This window comes from Akebia trifoliata, chromosome 8 (genome assembly GCF_017979445.1).
Source record: "Akebia trifoliata isolate Shusen 1 chromosome 8, ASM1797944v1, whole genome shotgun sequence".
NCBI lineage: Eukaryota > Viridiplantae > Streptophyta > Magnoliopsida > Ranunculales > Lardizabalaceae > Akebia > Akebia trifoliata.
In genome coordinates, this window is record NC_141382.1 from 21,959,073 (window position 1) to 21,985,816 (window position 26,744).

The 26,744-nt window shown below is 37.6% G+C and overlaps 1 protein-coding gene across 11 annotated transcripts in view; it reads left to right on the top strand.

Moving 5' to 3' along the window:
• LOC147396384 (COP9 signalosome complex subunit 2-like) overlaps positions 1–26,744 on the top strand; it is a 101,189-nt gene that overhangs the window by 33,519 nt on the left and 40,926 nt on the right. For 6 of the 11 annotated variants that reach the window (XR_015180504.1, XM_086450351.1, XM_086450352.1 and 3 more), the window contains 3 exons: positions 7,222–7,461; positions 7,546–7,620; positions 7,708–7,843. Coding sequence is in view for 10 of the 11 variants with exons in the window: in XM_086450351.1 (XP_086306477.1) it covers positions 7,222–7,461; positions 7,546–7,620; positions 7,708–7,843 (451 nt within the window). In the remaining variant the exon portion in view is untranslated. Of the gene's footprint in view, positions 1–7,221; positions 7,463–7,545; positions 7,622–7,707; positions 7,844–26,744 lie in introns of all 11 variants that reach the window. The other 5 variants (XM_086450353.1, XM_086450355.1, XM_086450354.1 and 2 more) reach the window with 5 other exon arrangements.

Here is a 26,744-nt window from a genome sequence, read left to right on the forward strand (position 1 = left end):
TGGATTAGAATAGGAAAAGGGTTACCAAAATCCTAGTAGGCTAGTTAGATGTAAAATGCAAAGTTTTGTATATTACGTTATTTTGGATGGAGCTGGATAAGGGTTAAAGGAAAGGGGAAATGATTATGTGTTGAGGTTTGTAGGTTTCAAGAATGAAGAATTTGTAATCAAGTAAAAAAAAACAAGACTAAAAAAAAAAAAATTAATGTCATCTTGGACTCACTCCAAAATGTCCTCACCCCACACCCGTTGTTGTGAAGATCAAAACTCAAACTCTATTTTTATTCATCATTCTTCGTTAAAAGCAACCTTAATACAATCTATATATAAAGAAAATAAATCCAAGAATCTTATTCAAACTAAAATTCTAAATAAATGACCTAAATTCGTAATTTTCTCTGTCCTAATTTTTCAATCCTAATAAATTAAATAAAATAAAAACTAAATTTACTAAATTGCCCTAAATATTATACTAAGACCATTGCCATTAAAACATCAAAATAAGCCCAAAACATAAAATTAAACTCCTAAAATAGAAAACTAAATAAAAATTAAAATCTACTCTTCACGCTTTGATATCCCCATCAATTCTCTCTAGTTGGGAATATTTTGCCATTGGCAAAATAAAATTGTGGTGATTCCCCAACAAATGAAGTCTTTGTAGTCCACGTGCAATATGATCCTGACTTGCTTCTCAATCAATACACCCTCCACACTTCAATAGAGGTCGTCTAACCAAATATATAATCGTTGGAATCTTATTTTCATGCAAGAACTAGAGCTGGCACTTTCAAATGCTCCATGTATAATGTAACTCATTGGTTTATCCCAAAAATCATCTATCTTTTCTTTTTTTGTGGGGCGAAGCCTGTGTTCGCTATAAAGGATGTAGCAACTCAATAATTATCTTTTCCAATTGTTCAAAATTTTCAAACAGATTGTTCTTCAAGATCCAAAAATGATGCCTTACACTCGTCAATCTCACTATCGCTTAAAGCAGACTCATAGATTTCTCCCTTGATTTCTTCATTACTCGCCTTGACTTTAGACTCATAGAATTTGATCACATTTGCTTCATTCTCCCGCTTTGAACACTTCCATTTATAATGTCCACAACAATTTAACTTGCTGCATAAGTTTTGTTGTCTGAGTTCTTCATACCATTGTTCACATCGTTGTTTGTGCTCTTCGCTTTCTTGTATAATACGGTTATGAACATAGTAGAAATATGATTGAGAGTGGCGCGTTAAATGTAAATTTAACAACATATTTGTTAGATCCTCTTCTGATTTTTTTGTTGCTTGAACCAGGCTTTGATTCCAAATCTGATACAAGACGGTGGGGGAAGAAGAAGAAAAAAAGGTGATTAGGGGATTTGATTTGGGATTTGGAATTGGGTTAAGGACTTGGACGAGAATAGGAAAAGGGTTTCCAAAATCCTAATGGGCTATTGAGGTGTAAAATGTAAAGTTTTGTAAATTACGATATTTTGGATGGAGTTGGATAAGGGTTAAAGGAAAGGGGAAATGATTAAGGGTTGAGGTTTATACGTTTCAAGAGTGAGGAATTAAGATTGAAGAATTTAAAACTAGGAAAAAAAACAAGACTAAAAGAAAAAAAAAATGTTATCTTGGACTCACTTCAAAATGCTCTCACACCACACCCATTTTTGTGAAGATCAAAGCTCAAACTCTATTTTTATTCTTCAGTTTTCGTTAAAAAAAACCTTAATACAATCCATATATAAAGAAAATAAATCTAAGAATCCTATTCAAACTAAAATTCGAAATAAATAGCGTAGGGCCTGTTTGGATTGACTTCTCCAAGTGATTCTGACTCTGGCGGGGAGTCATAAACACTTTCACGCACGTTTGGTGTCAATACAAGTACTTCGCTCTAGAGCTAAAATCGTCTCCAAGTCGAAGTAGCAACCCAAATACTTCTCAAAAGTGTTAATGAGGGGGAGCACATTCTCCATCAAAATAACATATCTGAAAGACAAGTATGCCCTTCATAGTTTTGTGAAATGCCAATTTATATCCTAAAGCCTATTTACCCATTTTTTTCGGTCTCCTTCATTCATGATCTCATCTGTTGGACAATTGATTTTTGCCCTCAAACTAGCTGTCACTGCTCCAACCTGTCGTCGTCGCTTTAGTTACCGTCGGCTTTGCTCCAACCATCGTTGTTCTTCTTCATTCGGATCTAGTGTTTTTTTTCCTCTAAAATTTAGGGATTTCTTCACTGATTTTCAAACATAATGTCATTGATGGGGTAAGGTATCACCACTACTCATTTGTCCAAGATTCTAATTGATTTTAGGGAGTAATTGTTGTCATCTGAAAAAGATGATTTCAGATCAATATTATGACTTGATTTGATGAATTTTACAATCACATTGCCTATAAATTTGTGAATTTGGTTTATAAATTTGATACACGTGTTTTATAAATTTTTTTTTTTTTTTGCTTAGCTATCACAGATTTGTGAATTTGATACATTACTTTTATAATTACTTTTTTTATTGTTTTCAGATTGAGTTTCATCCATCATCATTCAAGTGTTTATAGTTCAGATTGTGTTTATGTTCATATGATCTTGTATACTATCCAAACAACATGGTCGTGTGTTTTTCTTGTTAATTATCTTGTATGTTTTTAGATTGAATTTTCTTTTAGTGTGGTGTTATAAATCATCTGGTGTTTTGTTGGTGAGAGGTACTCATTTATGATATTATATTTGACAGAGTATATTTCTACAGGTTTATTTTTTTTTTAAAAGTCCAGCTTTTAGGGGAGGTTTTGTTTAAATTTTGTAAAAAATTAATTATAACTTAAGTTTAAAATGATATTATAACATTTTTGTATAATTAATAACACATGAAAAATATTTTAGGACATAATTAGTGGAGTTATAATGCTAAAAACAATAATTAGTACTTATAAGGGCATTTTGGTTATTTTATTAGAATTTGGGATAGTTCCCAAATACAAAACTCTGTTAGAAGTACTTCTGATAGTACTTCTCAGAACTGGTTCCCAAACGTACAGTACTTATCCAGCTCCTTCACACAATACTTCTAATAGTACTTCAAGCAGTAATCTGTAGATAGTAGTTTTGGCTCTTGATTTTGTAACTTTCTCTCCTAATTTTTCAACCCTAATAAACTTTAATAAAATACAAACTAAAATTAATAAACTGCATCTAAATACTATGCGAAGACCATGGGCCTATAAACTATCAAAATAAGCACAAAAAACATAAAATTAAAGCCCTAAAATAGAAAAGTAAATAAAAACTAAAATCTGCTCTTCATGCTTTGATGTCCCCATTAATTCTCCCCGATTGGGAATATTTTGTCATTGGCGAAATAAAATTGTTGTAATTCCCCAGCAAATGAAGTCTCTGTAGTCCATGTGCAATATGATCATGGCTTGCTTCTCAATCAATGCACCCTCCACGCTCCAATAGATATCATCAAACCAAATAAATAACCGTTGGAATCTTATTTTCATGCAAGAACTGGAGCTAGCGCTCTGCAACGCTCCATGTATAATGTAACTCCTTGGTTTATCCCAAATATCATCTACCTTTTCTTTTTCGTCGGACAAGACTTGTGCAAGGGGTAAAGGATGTGGTGACTCAACACGTTTCTTTTCCAATTGTTCTTATTTTCCAAACATAGATTCTTTTTCAAGATCCAATAATGATGCCTCACACTCGTAAATCTCACTATCGATTAAGAGTTAGGATCTAGAACGGTGTTTCGTTCGTATAATAAAGGTAAGTTGTCTACATGACGCATTTTTATTGAGTTTAAAACATCTAGGGCTCCTCACCCAGTCATGCACGTTGCCCGATGTGTTTGAACTTCAATAATAATTTTCTGTGTAGACACCAAAGGTTATTATAGGAATGAGACACCAGTCTGGATCGCGACTCATGCTTAAATCAGGCTCATAGATTTCTTTCTCGATTTCTTCATTACTTGTTTTGAGTTTAGGCTCATGGACTTTGGTCACAATTGCTTCATTCTTCTTATTTGAACACTCTGATTTATAATGCCCACGACAATTGTACTTGTTGCATAAGTTCAATGGTTTGAGCTCTTCATACCATTTTTCACGTCGTTGTTTGTGTTGTTTGCTTTCCTATATAATTTGGTTGCAAACATAACATAAATATGCTCTAGAGGTGCATTTGACATAAATTTGATAATATATTTGTTAGCTCCTTTGAGAATATTGTCATTTGAGTCCATCTTTTCCCAATGTGATCTACTAATTTTTTTGTTGCCTAAGCTAGGCCCTGATACCAAATCTGATGCAGGACAGTGGGGGGAAGAAGAAAAAAAGGGTGATTAGGGGATCTGATTTGGGGGACAATAGCAAAAAGGGTTTCCAAAATCTTAATTGGCTATTGAGATGTAAAATGCAAAGTTTTGTAAATTATGATATTTTGAATGGGGTTGGAGAAGGGTTAAAGGAAAGGGGAAAGGATTAAGGATTGAGTTTTGTAGGCTTCAAAAATTAAGAATCAAGAAAAAAAACAAGATTAAAAGAAAAAAAATAATGTTATATTGGAGTCACTCTAAAATGGTCTCACGCCCCATTGTTGGGAAGATCAAAGCTCAGACTCTTTTTATTCATCATTCTTTGTTAAAAAAGCCTAATATAACCTATATATAAAGAAAATAAATCCATGAATTGTAATCAAACTAAAATTCCAAATAAATAACCTAATTTCATAACTTTATCTCTCTTAATTTTTCAAGCCTAATAAACTTAAACAAAGCCCTAAAACAGAATACTACATAAAAACTAAAATCTACTCTTCAAGATTTGATGCTCCCATCACTTTAGGCATGATCACTTTTATTTACATTGGGTTATTTTTTTGGTTTAATATTCACACATAGCTCTAATTGCAAAACTTTGCAATCAATCTTTTAACATATAGCCAATTGGGATTGTTGAAGCCTTCGCAATAACCACTTAAAAACCCTTTGTGCCTGTTTAATCCTTGAAAGGATCAACAGAGTCCAAATTGGTTATTGAATTGAAACCCTAAGCTAGTGGAACTACAAATCTTTTAAATCTCTCTTTCCTTATTTTAGGGATTGACATTGTATGATTGTAGTTAGCATAGAACCCCTTCTTAATCACTTATTTGATTTTGTTTTAAGTTTATGGTGAAATTAGCTTATTTTATGATTTGCCTTTTTTGGTAATTAGTTTGCTCTCAAAATCATCATTATAGAATGTTGGGTGGTCTTTGGTTTTGAAGATTTAGATCTGTAAGTGGAGCTTTGCTGGGTAACTGGTGTTGGCGTTTTAGAAATGAAAAAGATGAGCTTTGGAGGAAAGTAGTTGCAGCCAAGTTTGGAGAGGACCCTATGGGTTGGGAGTGTAGCCGAGTAGACTTCCCTATTGGTGTGGTGTTTGGAGATGTATTTCTAATGTGGGGGACACCTTGGGGGAGCATATTCGCTACGAGGTCGCAAGAGGAGAACAAATTCGTTTTTGGGAGGATTGTTGGTGCTGTGAGACTCATCTACAGACTTTGTTTCCAGGTTTGTACTCGTTGTCCATGAGGAAAGGAATGTTTATCTCTACTTTCTTGGTTCCAAGTGAGGTGTGTCTTGGGATCTTGGTCTACGAAGACGACTTGATGACAGGGAGATTGTGGACACAACTTCTATCATAGATTTGTCAGTCTCCTCGAGTCCATCTCTTGATAGGTAGGATTGTCGGATTTGTAAAGGTACTAGTGATGTTCGTTTCTCTATCAAGTACTTTTATTCTCTGTTGGAAGGAAATCATGAGTCTTGCTTTCCTCCATCTTTTACGTGGGCTTCCAGAGTGCGACCAAAACGTCTTTCTTTATGTGATTGGCATCTTTATTAAACAGGCTTTGAACGGTTGATCATCTTGGACACAAAGGTCTATTTTTTGTGGATTATTGTTGTATGTGTAAAACGAGTGGGGAGTCTGTTAAGCATCTCCTCCTTCATTGAGATTTAACTTTTGGTGTTTGGTCTCTCTTCCTTTCATTGTTTAAGGTTTCTTCATGTCTCCCTAGCTTGGTTACTTTTCTTTTCAGTTGGAAGTTTCCATCTTTTTCTGGCAGGTTGAAGATTTTTTGGAAGTTTACTTCCTTTGCGATGTGCTGGGTTTGTGGAAAAAAAAAAAAAAAAAGGAATGGGTGCACTTTTGACGGCAAGGAAAACTCGTTGCAGGAGAATTTTTTTAGCATTCTTGGTTTGTTGTTTTTTTGGGTGCAAGTAGTTTAAGGAGTTTAGGGGTTTGTTTTTCGAAGATTTCTTGTTTAGATGGGATACTATTAGCAGGGGGAGATTGTAATCTGTTTTAGCTTCTTTGAGGACACCTTGTCCTCTTATCAATAAATTTTGACTACTAAAAAAAAAGGCTTGTTGCATCGTCCTTCCTCACTTCTATACAACAAGGTAAACACTAAATGTTCCAAAAGATTAAGGAAACTTCCATTACTTACCTCTTTATAAATTTCTTGTGTTGTTTCCAGTTTACATGACATCTGTGGCTGGGAAGTGAGTTTATTTCAGCTTTAATGAATTAGTGACGTTATGAATTCCACTAACTAGAAAAGGAAGATCTCTATTCCATTCATTTTTTTTCCTTCTTGATCTTAATTCTGTGCTTGTAAGAACTCGGTGTTTTAACTTCCTGTTCCTCTCTATGTGGTACCAAACAATAGAGCTATATATATATATATAGCTTTAGGCAGATTTAAATGGAAAAAATGGGATTCATGCTTCGGATCCTGATATTTGAGTATGTGTAGATGATGAAGATGACTACATATTATGCGTGCAAATATGCTTACAAGCACAAGCTTACAATAGATTTTCAATTCAAAGAAGGCCATGATTCTCACCATCCTGGAGTTAATGATTTTAGCTATTGACCATATAATATGAAAAAAGTTTAACTTCTCTAGACCAAAGCTGAATCCAACCTTCATCCTCTTTTTTTTTTTTTTTTTCTCATTCTGCTCCTTCTTCGAAAGAAGTAAAAAGTATAAAATAATCTAACGTTGTAGTGTAATATAAAACTTTCAACTTCCATGTAGATATTACTGAGAGTAATAGGTGTGTTTGAACCTGTTTCTTTACTGCACATCGTTGGCTGTATTAAATTTTCAAACTGCACTTGTCTTAATGATATTTCTCCATTTTATCAGGGGATTCAAAGCTCTAAAGCAAACTGTCAAGCTCTATTATAGGTTAGGGAGGTTTAAAGAGATGATGGATGCTTATAGGGAGATGCTGACATACATTAAATCAGCTGTAACACGTAATTACAGCGAGAAATGTATAAGCAACATAATGGATTTTGTTTCTGGGTCAGCTAGCCAGAACTTCGGTCTTCTTCAAGAGTTCTATGAGACCACGCTGAAGACCCTTGAAGAGGCAAGGAATGAGGTCAGAAGTTTATCTTGGCAGTTTGGCTGTCATTTTAATGTTTCCAATGTCAAAGTTTGATATATTTAACCTCTTATTCTGCCGAGATTGTGGTTTAAGGCAAATCTAAAGCTTTGCAAGATTTGGTTTGACATGGGTGAATACGGACGAATGAATAAGGTATATTGTTGGATCTGACATTGTATTATAGCTAATTCTCTCCTCCTGTATTGTGTGTTAACGAGTGTAATAATTTCTTCACATTGGATCTTGAAGGAGCTTCACAAATCTTGTCGAAGAGAAGATGGTACAGATGATCAAAAGAAAGGAACACAACTTTTGGAGGTCTATGCAATTGAGATTCAAATGTATACTGAGACCAAGAATAACAAAAAACTCAAGGTAAGTTCATTTTATAGTTCTTGTTTCACGTAATCACTTTAGAATTTGTATGACATGCAACTATTGCATACACTATATGATGATTTGAAACTCGTAGTTAAACATTATGCATCAGATATTTGAAATCAAAATTTTGCGGATCCAAACAGTAGATGAGATCTAGATCTAATCACACGTTTCTAATCTGAATCGGTAAAATATCCATAATAGATCAAAATAACTGGAGATATCATATAGCTGTCCAGACTACGATATAGTAACAGCCTTACAAACTGTAGACACCCCATTTTTGCACTCGCCTGATTAATCAACTCGTTAATCCGATTGCAATGATTCCCAATGATGGATGTGTATTCCATTGCTTTATTTTGTTACCAGATATGTTTCAGAAATCCGGATGAGGTATCTCGAACTGACAAAACCTTAGAAACCACGCTACGCTAGGAAAATACGACCCAGAAACATAGAAACCATCATCTTGCAGACCAAAAAGAAACTTCACGATAAAAATCACTAAAAATTGACCAAATTACCAAAATACCCCTAACATCAAAACAATCCTAGAGCCTACGTTACGCTTAGGAAAACTCTCTCAAACACATAAAATAACAAATCAAAAACAAATAAATCATTTCGCCAATTTTAACAGAATTTGACAAAATTACGAAAATGCCCCTCATAAAGTTTACAATCATTTCACACAAAAAAAACTTCATAAATGACACAAACTAATATTTCCATTGAATTCCTTACGAAAAATCGATTCTAAAACATCCTGGAATATAAAAAACCGACTTAAAACGTGAAAAGTCCTCTCCGGGGGCAAAACAGTAATTTCACAATTTTCATAATTAAAAAATTCGAAATTAATAAATAAAACATTAAATAATTAAAGTGAAATATTAATGAAATTAATTTAAAATTTTGAGTCAAAGAAATCGATCAATCGAGCTCTCAAGCAAAATTGTTGAGGGTTCGTGGGATATTTCTTTAAGGACCCCTCCATTTGGGGGTCCAAAGAATTAAAGAAATAATGGAGGGGGTTCTCCAAAAATTTAAAGTCAATCAAGCAAGGCTAAGGTCAAGGTATTAAAGTCAATCAAGTGAGACTGAAGTCAAAATTAAAGTCAATTAAGCAAGACTGAAGTCAAGATATTAAAAGTCAATCAATTAAGACTAAAGTCAAAACATTAAAAGTCAATCAAATAAGACCAATAAATAATAACTCTACCTAATAGAGTTCTAACTAAAAAACAATTCCACCTAAAACAATTTGAATTAAAACACAATTCTACCTAAAACAGTTCTAACTTAAAAACAATTCTACCTAAAACAATTTTAACCAAAACACAACTCTAATTAAAAGATCTCTAATTAAACACTAACTCTATCCAAATCAACCCCTAAAAACATCTATAACTAGAGGTGCTCACACCCTATTTTCGTATCAAATCATAAACCCTGAGAGAAGTAGGTCTAGAAGCTCCGCTAGCCCCCCATAAACCCTAGTTTTGGAGTCCCAACTCCTTACCTAACATCCCCCCTTCGATTTTAACATAAGAAACGCCTAAAATACTTCCAAAAACACCCCCAAATCCGCAACAAACTTGAAGAGTTCAGATTCAGAAACAAGGAGATACCTTGATCTAGGAGATCCGAAGTCAAATCCGGAGACAGAACGAAGCAAGGGAACACGGTACAAGGAGCTCTTTTTGTCAGATCTGAGGGAACAAAGTCCTTGCTATCGGAAAGGTAAATTTTTATTTTTATTTATTTTTATCTAGGTTTTAGCAATGTAATTTACTTGGGAAGTTAGTAGAGACCGGCTTTGGCCGGGCGGGGTTGGTGCCTAACACCTTCCAACCCCGTAATTTGATCTCCGAATTCAGATTTTTTATGGTAGATTAGTTATTTTTATCCATGTTAGAGTCAGTTTGGTTCCTAGACCACAATAACTAGGTGGCGACTCCCAAACCTCAAGGGTCAAAAGCGGATCCGCGCACCCCGCGGATCGAGGGCGCTTTCACAAACATGTTAACCAGTCCAGTCGAAAATAATTGGACAGGTACATAGTTAACCACACAACTAGTATAGAGATTCTCTGGTTAAATATAAATAATCTTTTATATTTAAAACTGCTCATAACTAATTCCATTGCATTGAACTTAACTAACTAGAATATATTTAACCTGATCCCCTGGAATTGGATCAAAACTTACTCATAATAATCGGATCATAATTGAGTCCTATACCAATTACCTCTATCAATATCATTTTGCAATCCAATGAATAACAATCCTAATTAGCAATTGCTGCAACTGATCTCTAAATTCCAAAATGACGATTCACTTAGGTAGATCAAAATACTTTTAAAATACCCGTAGATCCTTTCAAACCAGCTTAAGTAGATCAATATACTTGAATTATCAAATTTCAAACAAACTAAACTTTTAAGGAAACTAGTGGGCCCTGCACGTGCGATGCATGTGCAGGCTGTATGGTCATACATTTTTCAATCATCTCAATCCCAATTCATGTGTTGCATGCCAAATACATGATTAAATTGCAGTACAAGGTCAAATGGTTGTCTAGGTGTGCAAATAATTGGAAATAATAGCAACAAAACCTACACAATGAGTTATATTTTCAACTACAGTACCATTAATTTTCTACAGTATTGTCAGAATACAACAAAAAATTAACTTATTTATGACAAATGAACTAAAATATTGGATTGAATTTTTTCATTTAGAATTTTCTTTCCCAATCGAAAGTTATTATCTTGGAATGCAGACATCATAAGGTAGTGGTTGAATGACCTCCCCCTAACCCTTTTTTGGCTGCCATAGATTTACAAACAAATATTAAAAAATATAAAAAATTATTAGAAAGATTGATAATATATACCAACCTGCAACATGGGCCAAGATGGGAAACCAATGTAAAAGTTGACACTTTTTGGTACTAAAAATTGAATAATACTCTTGTTAACACCATACAAGGAGTGAAATTAGCACCAATTACTGAAGGAGACATCAAATTAAAACACAACTTATAGTTTCAAATCAAATCTTGAGCAAATTTTATGCAACTTATTGGTAGTTCTATGTTTAAACAGTCTCTATCTGTACTGTGAACCATAACCCAAAGGAAAATCTAGAGTTGCAATGGAATCCAAAAAGCATGATATAAGCCTTCACAAACTATCATTTCCTAGTGCTGCATCTCTCTCTCTCCTACAAAGTGTCACCCATCACTATTTTGAAGTTTGGAGGTACATTCCAAGGTTTGTCCATCATGTTTGAAGATAACTTGCTAATGTATAGAGAAAAAAAAGAAGAATATATGAGGTCCTAGTCATGAACAAAGATTTTTTGGTGATCATTCATGAATGGTAAAGGGACCACTATTAACTTAGTAGAATTCAAATGTACTTTAAGAGTTCTGCGAAAGTAGAGAAATAGCGTGAGGGACTATTCAAAACCTAAGGTTCTAATAAAAAGGAATAGCACTTGAGCAGATAAGAAAGTTTAGAATGGAATTCTAGGCATGTAGAAAGATGCAACCAAATAAGTTTTTCAGAATCAATGTTCCTCACATGACCTACAGAAGGCAAACTCCAACTGCTATAAATCACCAATAAAGGACCCTAAAGATTATCAACATAGTAGAATTATGTATGTGGGACTGATTTTTTTATATTGTATTTTTGTAGAACCTATAAAGGATGGGCCTGGCATTCATATCTTAGGATCCCAAAGCCTTATGTCGTGTGGCATGGAATTGTTTCCCAACTGGTGCAATACAATGCGTATGAGTAAATGTAGTTCAATCAATACAAGAAAAATAATTAGTTAAATAGTAGACATATCCAGTACATGAAACTTTTATTGTGTTCTTGCTTATAGAATCCATAATGAAAACATTGATCCAAAAAGGAAAGCAGCAGAAATGAAAGTTTTGAAAAAATTTGCAGGTTTGATAATATAAATGAAAATTTTGGAAAATGTGCTATAGACCGATTTATTGGATTTTGATGAAGGTCGAACTTGAATGCTAACTTAAATTTTAGTTCAAACTTAAAGGAAACTCACAAAAGCTATGGTCAAAATATAGTTCATGATTCTCCATTCCAGGTATCATAGAGAAAATCTAGCTAACTGAAGTTTTCATTGATGTGATTGAAACTTACTAGTAACAATATCACAATTGTTAGAAAAAGTAATTGAAACTTACATCTAACAAAGAATCTAATGACCCGATTAGTTGATATATGAAGAAATCCTATAGATAGGTTGACTGAAATGTTGTAGTTCTACTTTGAAGAACTAAAATTCTTCTGTGTATCCTAATGCACTTGGCTTTCATGGAGAAGCTAAGATGATTGGAGGGAGAGTAGGGTGAGAGATTTAAGGTTGGAATCTTTTATGGGTTTCGAAGATAGGGAGAAACTCATATCATTTTCTTCATCAACACAGCCATCATGAAAATTAAAAGAGTGTTCTGAAAAATATTCAATCCCAAAAATGATTATTAGAAGAGAAGTATTGTAACTACTACTTGGTAACCTAAAAAATGTTTTCATTAAGCATCATTTCATTAATAGAATAATACAGTATATATGGAATAACTTACCATCTCATATCTATCAATCAATACAAAACATTCATTAAAGCAAGATTAAGAACAATGTTGCTAAATAGCATATGCGAGTCCGTGCGATCAACATAGGCTGTTTGCATATGCAGAATTTGTTTTTTTGGAAAAAAGCAGAAAACATTAAAAAAAATGCTAAAAAATCCAGAAAATACATAATAATTAAGTACTGCACAAATTTCATATTTTCATTCATAAATCATAGTTCATACACCAAAACGTGTAAGTAAAAGACAAAATAGTCTATTATCAACGAAACAATATGTCAAATAGCCAAATTAGAGCTGTCAATGGGCCAGGGTTTACCCCGATTTGGCCTGCTGTGGACTGGGTTTTGGGTTTAGTTATTAAGTCCATTTAGCTATCGTGCTGGGTCGAGCCGGGCTAAGCCCGTTTGATTATATGACCGGTTTTGGGTTTTGAATGTAGGTCTGATGGGTGGTTAGGCCCACCATACTAAATTAAATATGGTATATAATAGTTTTATTATAAATTAATAATGATCCCCTTACCTTAGTGTCTTTGAAAATGGGTTTGGCCCGGTCTAGCCTGCAAATGGCCCGAATGTAGGTGGAAGTGGATTGGGCTTGGACTAAGGTTTTATTTTTCATGCCCGGCTTGGCCCAGTCTGGTCCATTGACATCTCCAAGCCAAATAGTCATATATGCTTGACATGTATAACAGCATTGAGATGATTTGACATATATTTCGTTTCAAATTTTTTTGAGAGGACACGTTTCCAAGGGATAAGATCGTACCTGAATGAAATTGGGGTATAGAAACGTTGAGGTGTTGTTCATAGATATCTACATCATGTATTTGCAATTGAGTGAAATTTGCCCGGTAGCTATTCCTTTTTATATAGGGTATAGATAAAAAGTCTACTTCCCATAATTTAACCAAATGCAACTTTCCAATTTTCTAACATCATTTACATATATACCGAAACCCTTAGTAAACATCTGTGAGTCATTGATTAAATATAAACCAAGTTCTTTAGATAAATTTGGTTTCAATGCTTTATTGATCTTTGATATTATAAGTAAATTTTTATTAGAGGAAAATGCTCATCCCAATTCCCTTTAAACTCTAAAACACATGTTTTGAACATATCTTCCAGAATCTGGTTAGTCCTCTATGATTGTCCATCTTTTTGAAGATGAAAAAGTTACTTTCAAATTTTGTACCAAGAATTAGATTTCCTTGTGGGAGAACACTGACCTAATGTTATTGTGTTTGTTTCTTTATACCTCTTGCTGGTCGAAGTTATGCTTGTAACCAGATCCTTTGGCTTCTTTGGATAGTTGGAGTTAGTTGGTAGATCGAAAGTTTTGTTGACACCATTTGGATCCGTTTTCAAAATTCAAATTGGAATGAGTTAGGGAAATTTTCAACCTCCCGTTCGGTTGGGGAAAAAAACCTTGGAAGGAAGAAGACAGTCAAAAGTTGCCTTGGGCTGATAATTATTTAAAAATCATCTTCCCGGGCAGGATTCATGGAGGTGTTTGTTGAGGAGGCTTGATGGCTTCTTCAGGTGTATTCGAAAGTGATCAATGCCTCAAAAAATAAGGTAGTGAAGAGAAATCATGTCTTTTGCCACATTAGAGTTGTCTAGAAGGGAAGTTATAGGGGGACTTTATTAGATTTTCGAATTTTGCAACCACTAACCAGGCGAGCCCCACTAATTTTCCTTGATTGTTTTAGATTGACTAATTGGAAATCATTGGTGACATGTGTTGAGAAGGTTTTGTTGGAGCGGTTAATAGAGGTGTCTAAGAAAACCGTTGAGCCTTAGAGACACTTGGACACATTTGCACTTGGAGATGGGTTGTACTTGCCCCTTAACACTTGCTTAGTATCTATTCTCTTCAAAGGTTTTGGAGATTGGCCGAAAGTTATTATTTGCGAAAGATCCTCGGAGACCATAAACAAGGTGGGTGATCCAAGGGGAAATTTCTCAAAAAAAAAAAAAAAAAAAAATTTATGATGATTTGAATACTGTAGAGGATAACAATGATACGTTATCTAGACCGTACATGTGTCTTGGCCAGGTAAGTGGTACTTGGAACGAGTCAGTAAATCCAATCCTGCCCAGCACCAGGGAAGACCAAGTTAGTAGCGTCTAGTCTGACTGATACCTGGCCTAGTTAGCAGGGTAGGCTTAATCTGAATATCTGTATAAGCTTGGACTACGCATGTCAAGTCTAGAGATCTCGGAAGAGATCTCCCAATAATCTTGGACTCAATCTCAGAGATTCAAATTCCTTCTACGATCCTTGTAATAAGGGGACTCACTGTAATCGAATCTCGATTAATGGGGAAATCCTCATTTGAAGGAAAAACCTATAAATATAGGGAGCAATGGAGGAAAGAGGATCTGTTTTTGGTCGAGAGAGAGAGGGGACTAAAATTGTTTTTCTTTAATACTGTTTTCTCAACAACTCTAACTTGGTCGTTAGAGGATTATTGGCAGGTATCACACCGGTGCTTACAGGAGGAACTTAGGAGCTACTTTGGTTCAGTAGAGCAGAGTCGATCAAGGTAAAACTCGATTCCGCCTCTACAAATTTGACGTGGTCTGTGGGAATCGCTATAGCAAATTGATTTCAGTCGAAACAATGGTGAGAACCACCAGGTCAACTGAGGGGAACGCTCATTTGCTTGTTGCGCTACCATAAAGACTATTATCTTGAATCAGCTAGAAGATATGAAAAAATAACTAGTGGAGATGCAGAAAAGAGTGGATGACTTAGTTGAACAAAATCGAGAGGTGAGTCAATGCATAGAGAACCATCAGAAAGAAAGGTAAGACTTCCCACTTCCTTACGGAGATGATCACGATTCAAATGCAGAAGGCAGTTCTTGATCGCAAGACCTAAGTGAGAGGGAAGACGCTAAAATCGCGACCGCCACAACAACTCGAATTGAGCCCATGATAGGTTTGACGCGAAAGGAAGTCAGAAATATGATTTAGAAGGAAAATGAGGTGGTAAAAAACACGAATATCGGCTTGGTGGCTGCATAGGCTGTTAAGGGAATTTAAAAATCACCCTTCACAACTGAGATCTTGTCTGAGGAGATCCTAAAGAAGTTTGTAACACCATGTTTTACCCCTTATTTAGGAGCAAAGGATTTGGTTGAGCATTTGTTCTACTTTCGACCAATGTTAACTTTGTAAGAGGGGAACGAAAACTTAATGTGTAGGCTGTTTCCTTCTAGTCTACAGGGAAATACCCTGACCTGGTTCCACAAGCTACTGAGTGGATCAATAGCTTTTGAGGACCTCTGCACTGCTTTTGTGGCACGGTACATTGGCAACAGGAAAGTTGGTAAAGATGTGGATGCTTTGCTCAGCATGCGGATGCAACGAGGAGGAAGTCTCAGAGATTTTACAAGGAGATTTAGAGAAGAGGCCATGGCCTTGGAGAGCTGTGATGAGAGAACTATAGTGGTGGTGTTCTAGAACTCATTGCCGTTTGGCTCAGGGTTATATAGATCACTGGTGAAGAAGAGGCCAAAAACGCTAAGTGAGTTATTTGAAAGAGCAGAGAAGTATATCCGACTAAAGGATGACCATCGAAATTCGGTCGGAAAGGGTAAGGTGATACACATAGTGGCCAAGCTTGTTAAGCAGCAGCAGCAATTGAAGAAAATAAGAGTACAACATGAATAGGGCAGAGGACAGAAGAAAGAAGGGATGTATTTCTTCATGCCCCCCGGCGAGATCCTGTCCCTTATTGTAAACGAGTCTTATTTCAAATGGTCAGGGCCATTTCCACGAGATCAGATAAAGCAGGATGAGAGATACTGTGCATTTCATTAGGTTTGAGCTCATGCTACCAATAAATGTCATGCTTTGAGAAGCCCGTTATAGAGATTAACGGAGCAGGGTTTGTTGGGAAACATAACGAGAATAGAAAGGCCAGATTGTCTTTGAGAAGGGAATCAAATATGAGAGCAACCTCTTGCGGAAGGTGAAGATGGAGGGGTTATAGTGATTGATGTTATCTTAAAGTAGGAACCTAAGAAGCTAGGGCAGAAAAATAACAACAGGAGAGTAAAGATGCGATGGATAGAACATTTCATGCACGTTTACAAAACTAGGAGTAGACCTATAGAGCAGAGCGAGACGAACAAGGAACAGATGACGGTTTTTACTGAGGACTTGGAAGGCATGGTTAGGCCACATTACGATGCTTTGGTGGTAACCCTTCAGGTCGATACCTTTACTCTTAAGAGAGTGTTGATTGATAGTGGCAAATTAGTCGACATCTTGTATGCCTCAACTTTCCAGAAAATGGGGCTGAATAGGAGTGCACTAACCCAAGCTGGAGCCCTTTTGATCGGATTTGATGGAAGATCGGACTAGCCCTGGGGGTAAATAGTTTTACCTGTTTAGGCAGGACCTGTGATCATAATGACCAGGTTTATGGTTGTTGAAGCAAGCTCACCGTATAACGTTATTCTTGGGAAATGGTGGACGCATGAGATGAGGGCTGTCCTATCAACGTTGATATAGGGGAAGGAAGGCAGATAGGAGGAGTAGAGTTGGGTCCGAAAGAGTTATAGGATCTGACAGATTGTTTGAAGAGAAATAAAGATGTCTTTGCTTGGTCGATAGAGGAGATGCTAGGAATTATTTTTGAAGTGATTTGCCATCACTTAAATGTCGAACCAGGCATGAGGCGAGTAAAGGCCAGAGCAGAGAGCTATACCCTCTTGGATGGGCAGTTGTACAAAAAATCCGTGGGTAGGCCATTTTTACGTTGCCTAACATTGGAAGAGGCAAAAGAGGTGCTCAATGAAATCCACGAAGGAGACTGTGGGAATCATTTAGGTGCTAGGTCGTTAGCACATAAAATATTCTTCCAGGGGTATTTTTGGCCGTATTTACAAAAAGATGCTACCCTGCATGTCAGACGTTATGACAATTGCGAGAGACATAGGAGGATCATCTACCAACCAGTCGTTCAACTCAACTCAATTGTCAGCCTATGGCCTTTTGCGCAGTGGGGAAAATATTTGGTTGGTTCATTGCCTAGAGCATCGGGAAATCTAACCTTCTTACTAGTGGCAATAGATTACTTCACTAAATGGGCAGAAACACGTCTTTTATCCATGATTTGTCAGTAAGAAGTGCAGAAGCTCATCTAAGAGAACATAGTTTGTCGGTTTGGTCTGCCTCATACAATAGTATCAGATAATGAGAGGTAGTTCTCGGATGAGCAGATCAAGTCATTTTGTAAGGAGCATGAGATAACGCAGTTGTTCTCTTCATTGTAGTATCCGGAGGGAAATGGTCAGGCTAAAGCCACAAATATGGTACTGATTGACATCCTAAAGATAAGGTTAGGAGAGGCAAAGGGTAGGTGGACAATAGTGTTGCATGGAGTGTATGGGTCTATAGGACAATTGCTAGAACTTTTACTGGGTCATCTCCGTTCGTTATGTCTTATAAAATGGAAGCAGTGATACCTACCGAAAATAGTTTTCCAACATCATATTCAAAGGTGGTTCAGACTGACTAGAACAATAAACAGATAGTAGCAGAGTTGGACTTGCTTGAAGAAAAACGAGAAGTAGCACTGGTAAGACTAGAAAGTTACCATTAGAGGTTACAAAGAATACTTCAACACGAAAGTTCGCTTAAGATAATTCAAAGAAAGAGAGCTAGTACTTTGTAGGATTTTCCAGAATACAGAAGAGTTGAACAATGGGAAGTTAGGACCAAATTGGGAAGGGCCTTACAAAGTTATAAAAGTTGGTCACAAAGGCATCTATTATTTGACCACCATGTTAGGTCAAGAGTTGCTCAGACCTTAGAATACATGTAACCTCAAGAAATATTATCAATAAAAGGAAATTCTTTTAATTATGTGCGTTCTAAGTTCGGCCTTGTGTGGCTAAGGATCCCGTGTGACCTATGCTATCCTGAGTGACAGTGAAGCGTATGTGCCAAAGTGAAAAGTTCAGCCTTGTATGGCTCAGGGTCCTATGTGACCTCTGCTGTCCTGAGTGGTAGTGTGGCCTATATGCCAAAGTGAAAAGTTCAGCCTTGTGTGGCTTAGGATCCTATGTGACCTTTACTGTCGTGAGTGGCAGTGTAGCCTATGTGCCAAAGTGAAAAGTTCAGCCTTGTGTGGCTCAGGATCCTGTGTGACCTTTACTGTTGTGAGTGGTAGTGTAGCCTATGTGCCAAAGTGAAAAGTTCAGCCCTGTGTGGCTCAGGATCCTGTGTGACCTCTGCTGTCGTGAGTGGCAGTATAGGCTGTGTGCCAAAGTGAAAAGTTCAGCCCTGTGTGGCTCAGGGTTCCAAGTGACCTTTGCTATCTTGAGTGGTAGTGTGGCCTATGTGCCAAAGTGAAAATTTCAGCCCTATGTGGCTCAGGGTCCTGTGTGATCTCTACTGTCCTGAGTGGCAGTGTGGCCTATGTGGGTTCTGTGTGACCTCTGCTGTCCTGTGTGGCTTATGCACTTATCATCTCACAAGGGTGCTACTCAAGGTAAAAAAAAAAAACCTTAGGTAACACCTGGGGGAAGAAATAGGGTGCAAGATTGAACAAATATTGTTCAAATAAGAATTTCAAGATTGAAATTTAGTATGAGTTATAGAATAAGAGTATTGCAATGGTTCAACAAGATAGAATAAGTTAAAATGAAAAGCAAAATTTTTCAGATGAAAAATAAAATTTTCATTAACTGTGAAGAATCATTACATAGTGAAGTTATGAGTTACATAATAAGAGTATTGCAATGGTTTAACGAGATATAACAAGTTAAAATGAAAAGCAAAATTTTTCAGATGAAAAATAAAATTTTCAGTTGTAAAGTCTCAAAATTGGAGATTACATAAGGAAAGGCAAGCATAACAAAATCAGAGAGAAGGCGTTTGGTCCTCAACAGAAGGGGTCTGATCAGAATGAGAAGGCAGGTTTTCAGCAAGGTTGGTTTGATCGGCTAAATTGGTCTGATCAGGAGCATGAACCTGACCAGAAGCATTGTCCTGGCTAGGGGTTGGTATATCTTCCTAGTTCAACTGGGGGTGGGGGTACTTGTTTGAATGAACCCATCCATTTTGGTTGATGCTCGAGAACAAGAAGAGTAGAACCATTGTTAGAATCATCTTTTTCATCGTCTCCATATTGCAGTCGAGCTGCCTCAAAATCTTCATGGTAGGCCTTGTGGCTACTTTCTCCGCGACTTAGGAGTAACGAGTCTACAGTTGACCCAGTAGCTTCTTGGTCTCTGCCTTGTCTTCCTTGGCCTGTTCTACCCTGGTTTTTACCTGCATTGACTCGAGTTGAGTCGTCAGAGCAAAACTGAGGGCAACTTCCAAGCGCAATTCCAAGTCAGCCTTGGGGGAGCCCAGCTCAAGGTCTTACTCCTTCGCCTTTTGATTTTGTTGCTTTACCTTTTCCTGGAGGTCTACCAACTCTACGTCCCTCCTTTCTACTCTCTCCTTGTAAATCCAGTTGGAGATACTACTGGGAGCTCACAAACTTTTTATTTTTTGCATCCAAGGCGTCGTTTACCTTGGAAACTGAGCCAAGTTTGCCTCGAGGTCCTCCATGGCTTCCTTAGTGGCATGATTAGAGGAGGTTAACTCGTCGTTAAGATGGGCCAGCTTCTCTTCATACTCCCTGGCTAGAGCAACTGCATGGCTATGAGCTTCACGCCATCTAAAGAGGGCCAAGGATCCGATCATGTTGGCTTGTCAAGAAGAAAACAATCAGAAAAATTGATAAAATATAAAGTAAGATATATGAAGATAGAGAAGAATATTACCTGGTAGAGGCCCTGGATCAACTTCCCAAAGGTCAGATTAGGTTGGCCTAATCAGCAAGTTCCATGTCCCTAGGAGGAATGGAGTGGGAGAAGAGTGAGGCATTGATCATAGGGCCCTCACTTTGCTGTCCTTATTGCTGACCAGGCCAACACCCACAGTGAAGTTAGGCCTCTAGACTAGGTTCTCATTCCTTTCCTCGAGGAGTTCTTCCTTGCCTGACCAGTGGAAGGTTAGATCCTTGAGGGGGGTCTTGTAGCTAGTGAGGCCCTCCTGATCTAGTTTTTCCAGGGGAGGAAAATGGTTTTTCCTCCTAAGCATGCGCCTCTTGCGCAATTGGAGCTCAGGAGCAGGGCTGACCTCCTTGACTTCGTCAGAGCCCTACCCCTTCTAGACGAGGGCCCCGTTAGGCATCTCAGTAGTTGCCGCCTGTTCACTGCCAACCAACGCCAATTGCTCAGCTCCAGTAGCTTGTGTGCTGCCTTGCCTTTTAAAAGGAGCTAGATTCTTCTTCTTCTTGCTCTAACTGCCAAGGGGTGAGTGGGCTTTGGTAGAACGAGGGAGGGAGAGGGGAAAGTTCAAGAGGTCGATGTTCATGGCGTCAGAAGGGGGGTTTGGTGCAAGAAAGTGGAATTTGGTAGATAAGAGGAGTAGGAGGTGAGGGGGAGTTCTCTGCGACTTGCTCAGAAAGATGAGCAGGAGCACGCCGTACAAGTGGACGAGGCTGAAGAGAGGGAGAAAGATGTGCCTTATCCCTTTCAATCTCCTCGTTTGGGGTTCCCTGGTTTCTTCCTTCTTTTCCTTGGCCGCTCTGCACTGCTTTTTCCTAGCTTCTACAGTAGAAACGACAAAAGAATCTGCAAAAGAGCCAAAATCAGATTAGACTGACTCGCACAACCAAGTGTAGTAGAAAAAACAAGTATTACCAGAAGCCAAAGGTGTGGCTTACCCTAGAAGACCTAAGGAACCCTAAATCTCTCATGAGGGACACCTGGGCCAAATTCCCAATCCTCAGAGATGATCGGGGGATCCTTGTACCACCCTTTGTCAGCATTGGGAAGGGAACGTACCAGGGCGACAACTGCATTTTTAATAGACAGTGAGTAGTACTTAGGGCGCTGAAGGATGGCTTTCAAATTGTACTTGGAGAGAAAATGATTGAGGGTTATCCCCAATTCCTCCACCTTCTTTACTAGGCGAAAGAAATTGCTTGACATCTGGCTTGGGACTCGATTGATTTTACTTAGCACCTTCCTAATGAAGGGAGAGAGAGGGAAGCTTAGGCTAGTTTTAATTTGGCTAGTGTAAACTAAAATTTTCCCTTGATGACATTCGTTAAGGTTGTTAGGGTTTTATCAAACCCTAACAGACACAGAGGTGGGGATCAAAAAATCCTTATGAAGTCGAGCAATGTTGATAGCCATTAAAGAGTTGGAAATCAAAGAAGAGTAAAAACGTAAAATGGAAAGTAGAAAATTACCTCTGAACGAGAGGTAAAAAAAATGGCTTAAGGTCTGGAAGGCTTCAGAGGCACCAGAAGACAAATTCGCAAAAGGTAGAAGAACGATAAGAAGGGAAAGGTATTGGGGATTCCTTATTTATAATAGGGCAAGGAGGAGGGCGTATGCCTGCGGAGGATAATCTCTTCTTACCTAACCGTCGTAGCCCTTGAGTTTAGTGAGGATGTTAATGGGGCATTAGTACGACTACAGATGAGAAACAATTCGTCTTAGTTCTTTAAAAGATATGAAACGACGTTTCATTTAATGCATTGAGATGTTAACGACAGAAGTAATATTGGAAGATAATGCCAACCAATCAGGAAAAAAATACGTCTCAAGAAGACGGGGGAGCTTCACGTCTCCTCGAAAGCAGGTAAATGTATAGGGTATCAATGGTATGTTATCTAGACTGTACACGTGTTCTGGCCAGGTAAGTGGTACTTAACGAGCCAGTAAATCCAATTCTGCCCAGCAGCAAGGCAGACCAAGTTAGTAGCGTCTAGTCTTACTGATAGGGTAGGACAACATAAGGAGAGACCTGACCTGCTTAGTAGGGTAGGCCTAATTTGAATATCTGCATAATCTTGGACTACACATGTCAAGTCCGGAGATCTCGGAAAAGATCTCCCAAGAATCTTGGACTCGATTTCAGAGATTCAAATTTTGTTTACGATCTTTGTAATCAAGGGATTCACCGTAATCGAATCCCGATTAATGGGGAAATCCTGATTTGAAGGAAGAATTTATAAATAGAGGAAGCAATGGGGGAAAGAGGATCTTTTTTTGGCCGAGAGAAAGAGGGGACAAACTTTTTTTCTTTAATATTGTTTTCTTTGCAACTCTAACTTGGGTGTTGGGAGGATTATTGGCAGGTACCACATCGGTGCTTACAGGAGGAAGTTAGGAACTACTTTGGTTCAATGGAGCAGAGTCAATCAAGGTAAAACTCGATTTTGCCTCTATAGTGACGATTTGCCCAACCTAGAGGATTCTGATACCAATTTCTTTGAAGGATCTCAAGTGGTCCGTTCGGTCAGATTAATCTCAGTAGGAAGCCATTTTGTTCGCTTTTGTCGTGGTGGGGCTTGTTGAACAGTCGCTTAGATCTCTGGGAGAGGCCAATCTTGGATTGATATTTTGGACTCCCATTCTATCTTTAGACATTGAAAACTCAATTTGTAAACCTTTTGGGGGATTAATCCAAATGGATAATCCTGTTTGCAATGTAAGAACTATTGCAGCAATAAGAGTTTTGGTCAGTACCCTAGGATTTGCTATTCCAAGATAATTAATTATCGTTTTTTGTTTCTCTTTCAGTGGTTGGAGTTGATTTAGATCAGATTAATCATGTTATGCAAAGAGCCAAGATTCATTTCAATGGACAACAAATGGTTTCAGGGTCAGATGAATGTTCAAATATTGGAATCCCGTATCCTAACAACGGGATGGAAGGGTGGTCTAGTGGCTCTTAGCCAAGGAAGATGATTGAAGCGTTGGAGAAGTTGGTGGAGTCTAGTCAGCCAGGTGGGTAGGTATGGATTAGACAAGGGTACAATATGGCCAGGCATGAGTTGAAGAGGATAGAAATTTGTCTGAGATGAAAGGATCTCCTTGGACATGTGTCTCGAACGACTGGTTGATCCCTCCACACCTAGCTCATAGAGTGTTTTTGTTGTTGCTATGGCTTAGGAGTTGGAAGTTTAGGACAATGGATGCCATTTGTGATAATCAGCCCTAGCCAAACACAATTATAGATTCTTCAAAGGCAGAGATTAAACCATTTGATTCAAACTCCTTGGGATCATGCAAACTCACTATACAACCCGATAGAAGGGGAAAAGGTGTGTTTGTCAGGGGAAGGAATTACTAAGGTAAGGAATAAGTGTATAGGCACAAGTCCCGAGGAGACAAGGCATAATGAGAAACACCAAAAAGCTGTTAAACCTTTTTCTATGCATAGGGTCCACTCTTCAAGGGTGGTCAGGAGATTTGTTGAGTTATTAGCCTCCAATTCTAAAAAAGTGGAAAGAAGGGAAGGTAGGGCGGGGACACGTGGATCAACCAACGAAGCAGAGGGGCTTAATGGATATAGGTTTCAAGTCCTTGGGTTTGGGCAATTGAAAGACCAATCCCAAGAGTGTCTCCTTTCCAAAGAAGCTCTAAATCCTCAAAAGAGCTCTTTTTGTAAACAACTCCCAGGAAGTTTGTTGGGAGAGGTTGAGGGGCATTTGCAACGTACGATCTTGACCTAGAAGTGTCGTGTGGATGAAGAGAATCATCAGAGCATGGTGTTCCTGTGGAAGAAGGTTAAGGATTAGACATTGGAATCGAATCTTCAAGGGTTGTAGGAATTGTACGAGGAACTGATTGAGGTATAACTCTTTTTTTTTTTTTGATAAGTAATTGAGATATAACTCTTACTCATTGCACTATTCAAAAACTTTATAAGCCCCTGCGAAGGTAAATGCTTGTTGGCTCATTTGGAACTTTTTTTTATGCTAGTAGGTGTTGGTGGATTGTCAAGTTTGTTTCCATTGCCAATTCTTCCATTTTCACAGTAGTTCCTCCTTCCCTTTCTTTGAAATGTTCAAATCGGCTTGGGTTTGTTCAAACTTTTGTTTGTATGAGATTGAGTTGCTTTTTTTTAAAGGTTTTTATTGCCTTTGGCATTGCTTTTGCATACTGTTTCTTCCTTGCTAGGTGGATCGAAGAAGATGGGGGTAAATCGAGGAAGTTTATGGCTATGTTGTGAGAGATTCCAGTTGCTTTCAACTAATAAATTCTCTCTAGTTTATCCTGGGGCTAGGAATCAAGAAGGTAGAGTGAGAGTTCTGGTTCTCTGAGTTGGGGATTATCTTGCTATAGTGTCATCCAAATCTGGAAATGAGGTTGAGAATTGCCTAGAGGTTCTAAGTGAAGAGAAATGGGTTGAGTCCATCCATTTGAGAAGGAAACAAGTTGTGGAAGAAATGGCAGTCTGGTTTCTTAATAATATTCTGATCCAAAAATTTGTGGTGGATTTGGATCGAAAGGCTAAGTGAGTCTTGTGAGGGTAATTTCAGCATTTTTCCAATTTTGAGGGTATTTAGGTTAAATATTCTATTTGGAGTTTGGGTGTGTGGTTACAGTCATTCCTAGGGTTTTTTGAACTTCTGAATCTATTGTTAAAGCTTTTTCATCGAAGAACGATTATTTGAGGTCGGATGTGGTTCGGTCAAGGGCATTTTTAGTAAGAGAGATCACTTCTTGGGGAGGATGATGTGTCGTCTTATTGGGATGAATCATGGTGTTCAAGAGTGGACTTTAACTCTATCAGATTTTCTTTCGAAAGAAGCAAAGTTTCAAGAATTACTAGGGGAATGAGGAAATTTGCAGAGTGTGTATAAGAATGAGTTAGTAGACTTTTTTCACACCCCAAAATCTTAACGCGCATCCCCATGATTGTGTTAGAATCTCAAGGTGTGAGATATTTCCCATGTACTGATAAATATAATATAACTCAACAATTTTAAACTATGATCAGCGGATTCATAACTAAATAAGATACATAAACAAAAGAAAAAAATCTTATCTAACAACTCCATTTATTTATGTATAATAGAAAGAAATATTGGCATGTACTACCAAGAATATACTAACCAGCTCTCTCAACATAAACCATTCTACTCTATCTACTAATACTCACAACACCCAAACCTACTGATCTTGAAACTGCAACAGCCCTAAAGTTGATCATTGATCATCGATCACTCGAACTTCTTGAAAGTGAGATGATTGGTAGGGTGAGTAACAAGGGAGTTACCCATCATGAAACACATATTTCAAGATCATAGTCCTAATATGCATATTAATCACACTAAAAGCAATTTTCCAATTGGAGGAAAACGATTTTAACTTGGTCCAACAATCAGAATTTCCCTATCTTGTCTTGCCTAGATAGATTCTTAGTGTCCCCTAGTTGTGAAAGTCTGTCTCTATCATCCAAAAACCAATACAAAACCTTACTTCTGACCATTCACCTATTTTTCTAGAAGGTGGGTTGAGTTGAGGCGACAAACCCCATTTGGGAACAATGTCGAACTCTTAGGGAAACCTAGGGCTAGGTAAAGGAAAAGATTGAAAACTTTGAAGGTGTGGAACAAAGAAGCATTTGGGACAGTAGAAGTTAGGAAGTTAATCCTGTTAGAGGGGATTAAGGAGATGAATTCAGCGGAGGAAGATGGTTGCTCTCTTTGGAGGAGAGGGGTGCTTGGGCCAACCTAAGAACAAAATTTCAGAAAATATATCGTTGTCAAAAGAAATAAGTTGTAGGCAAAAGTCCTCTAGTGACGTGGCTTTAGGAGGGTGACAACAACACCGAGTTCTTCCACCAAGTGGGTAACTCCTATAAGAGAGCCAACTTCATATCTTCTTTAAGGGTTAATGGAAGTTCGGTAGAAGATGAAGAGTGCATAAAAAAAGTGTTAATGGAGTTTGATAAGAATCTTTACTCTATGGATTGCCACGAACGTCTTTTCTTGGATAATTTGGGTTTATCTTGCAGGATTTGAGTGATAGGATGAAGAGGCCTTTTGGTTAGGAGGTAATTTTTTAGGCTATTGATAGCATGAGTGGAGATAAGGCTCTAGGTCCAAATGTTTTTTCTATGGCATTCTACAAGTTTAGTTGGGAGTTTATTTAGGAAGATCTGATGATGGCTCTGTGGGACATTAATGATTGGAGCTTCTTGGACCATAATTCAAACTCCACATTTATAGCCTTAATCCCAAGAAAGAGGGAGTTGAGGAGCTATCAGATTTCAGACCTATTAGCATGGATTATTCTGTGTACAAAATATTTGTAAAGGCTTTTCGCTTTTAGGTTAAAGATGGTGATTCCAAATATACTTGGTAAAGAGTAAGGGGCTTTCATCATGAGAAGGAAATTTTGGATGGAGTGTTGATCGCTAATGAGTGTATTT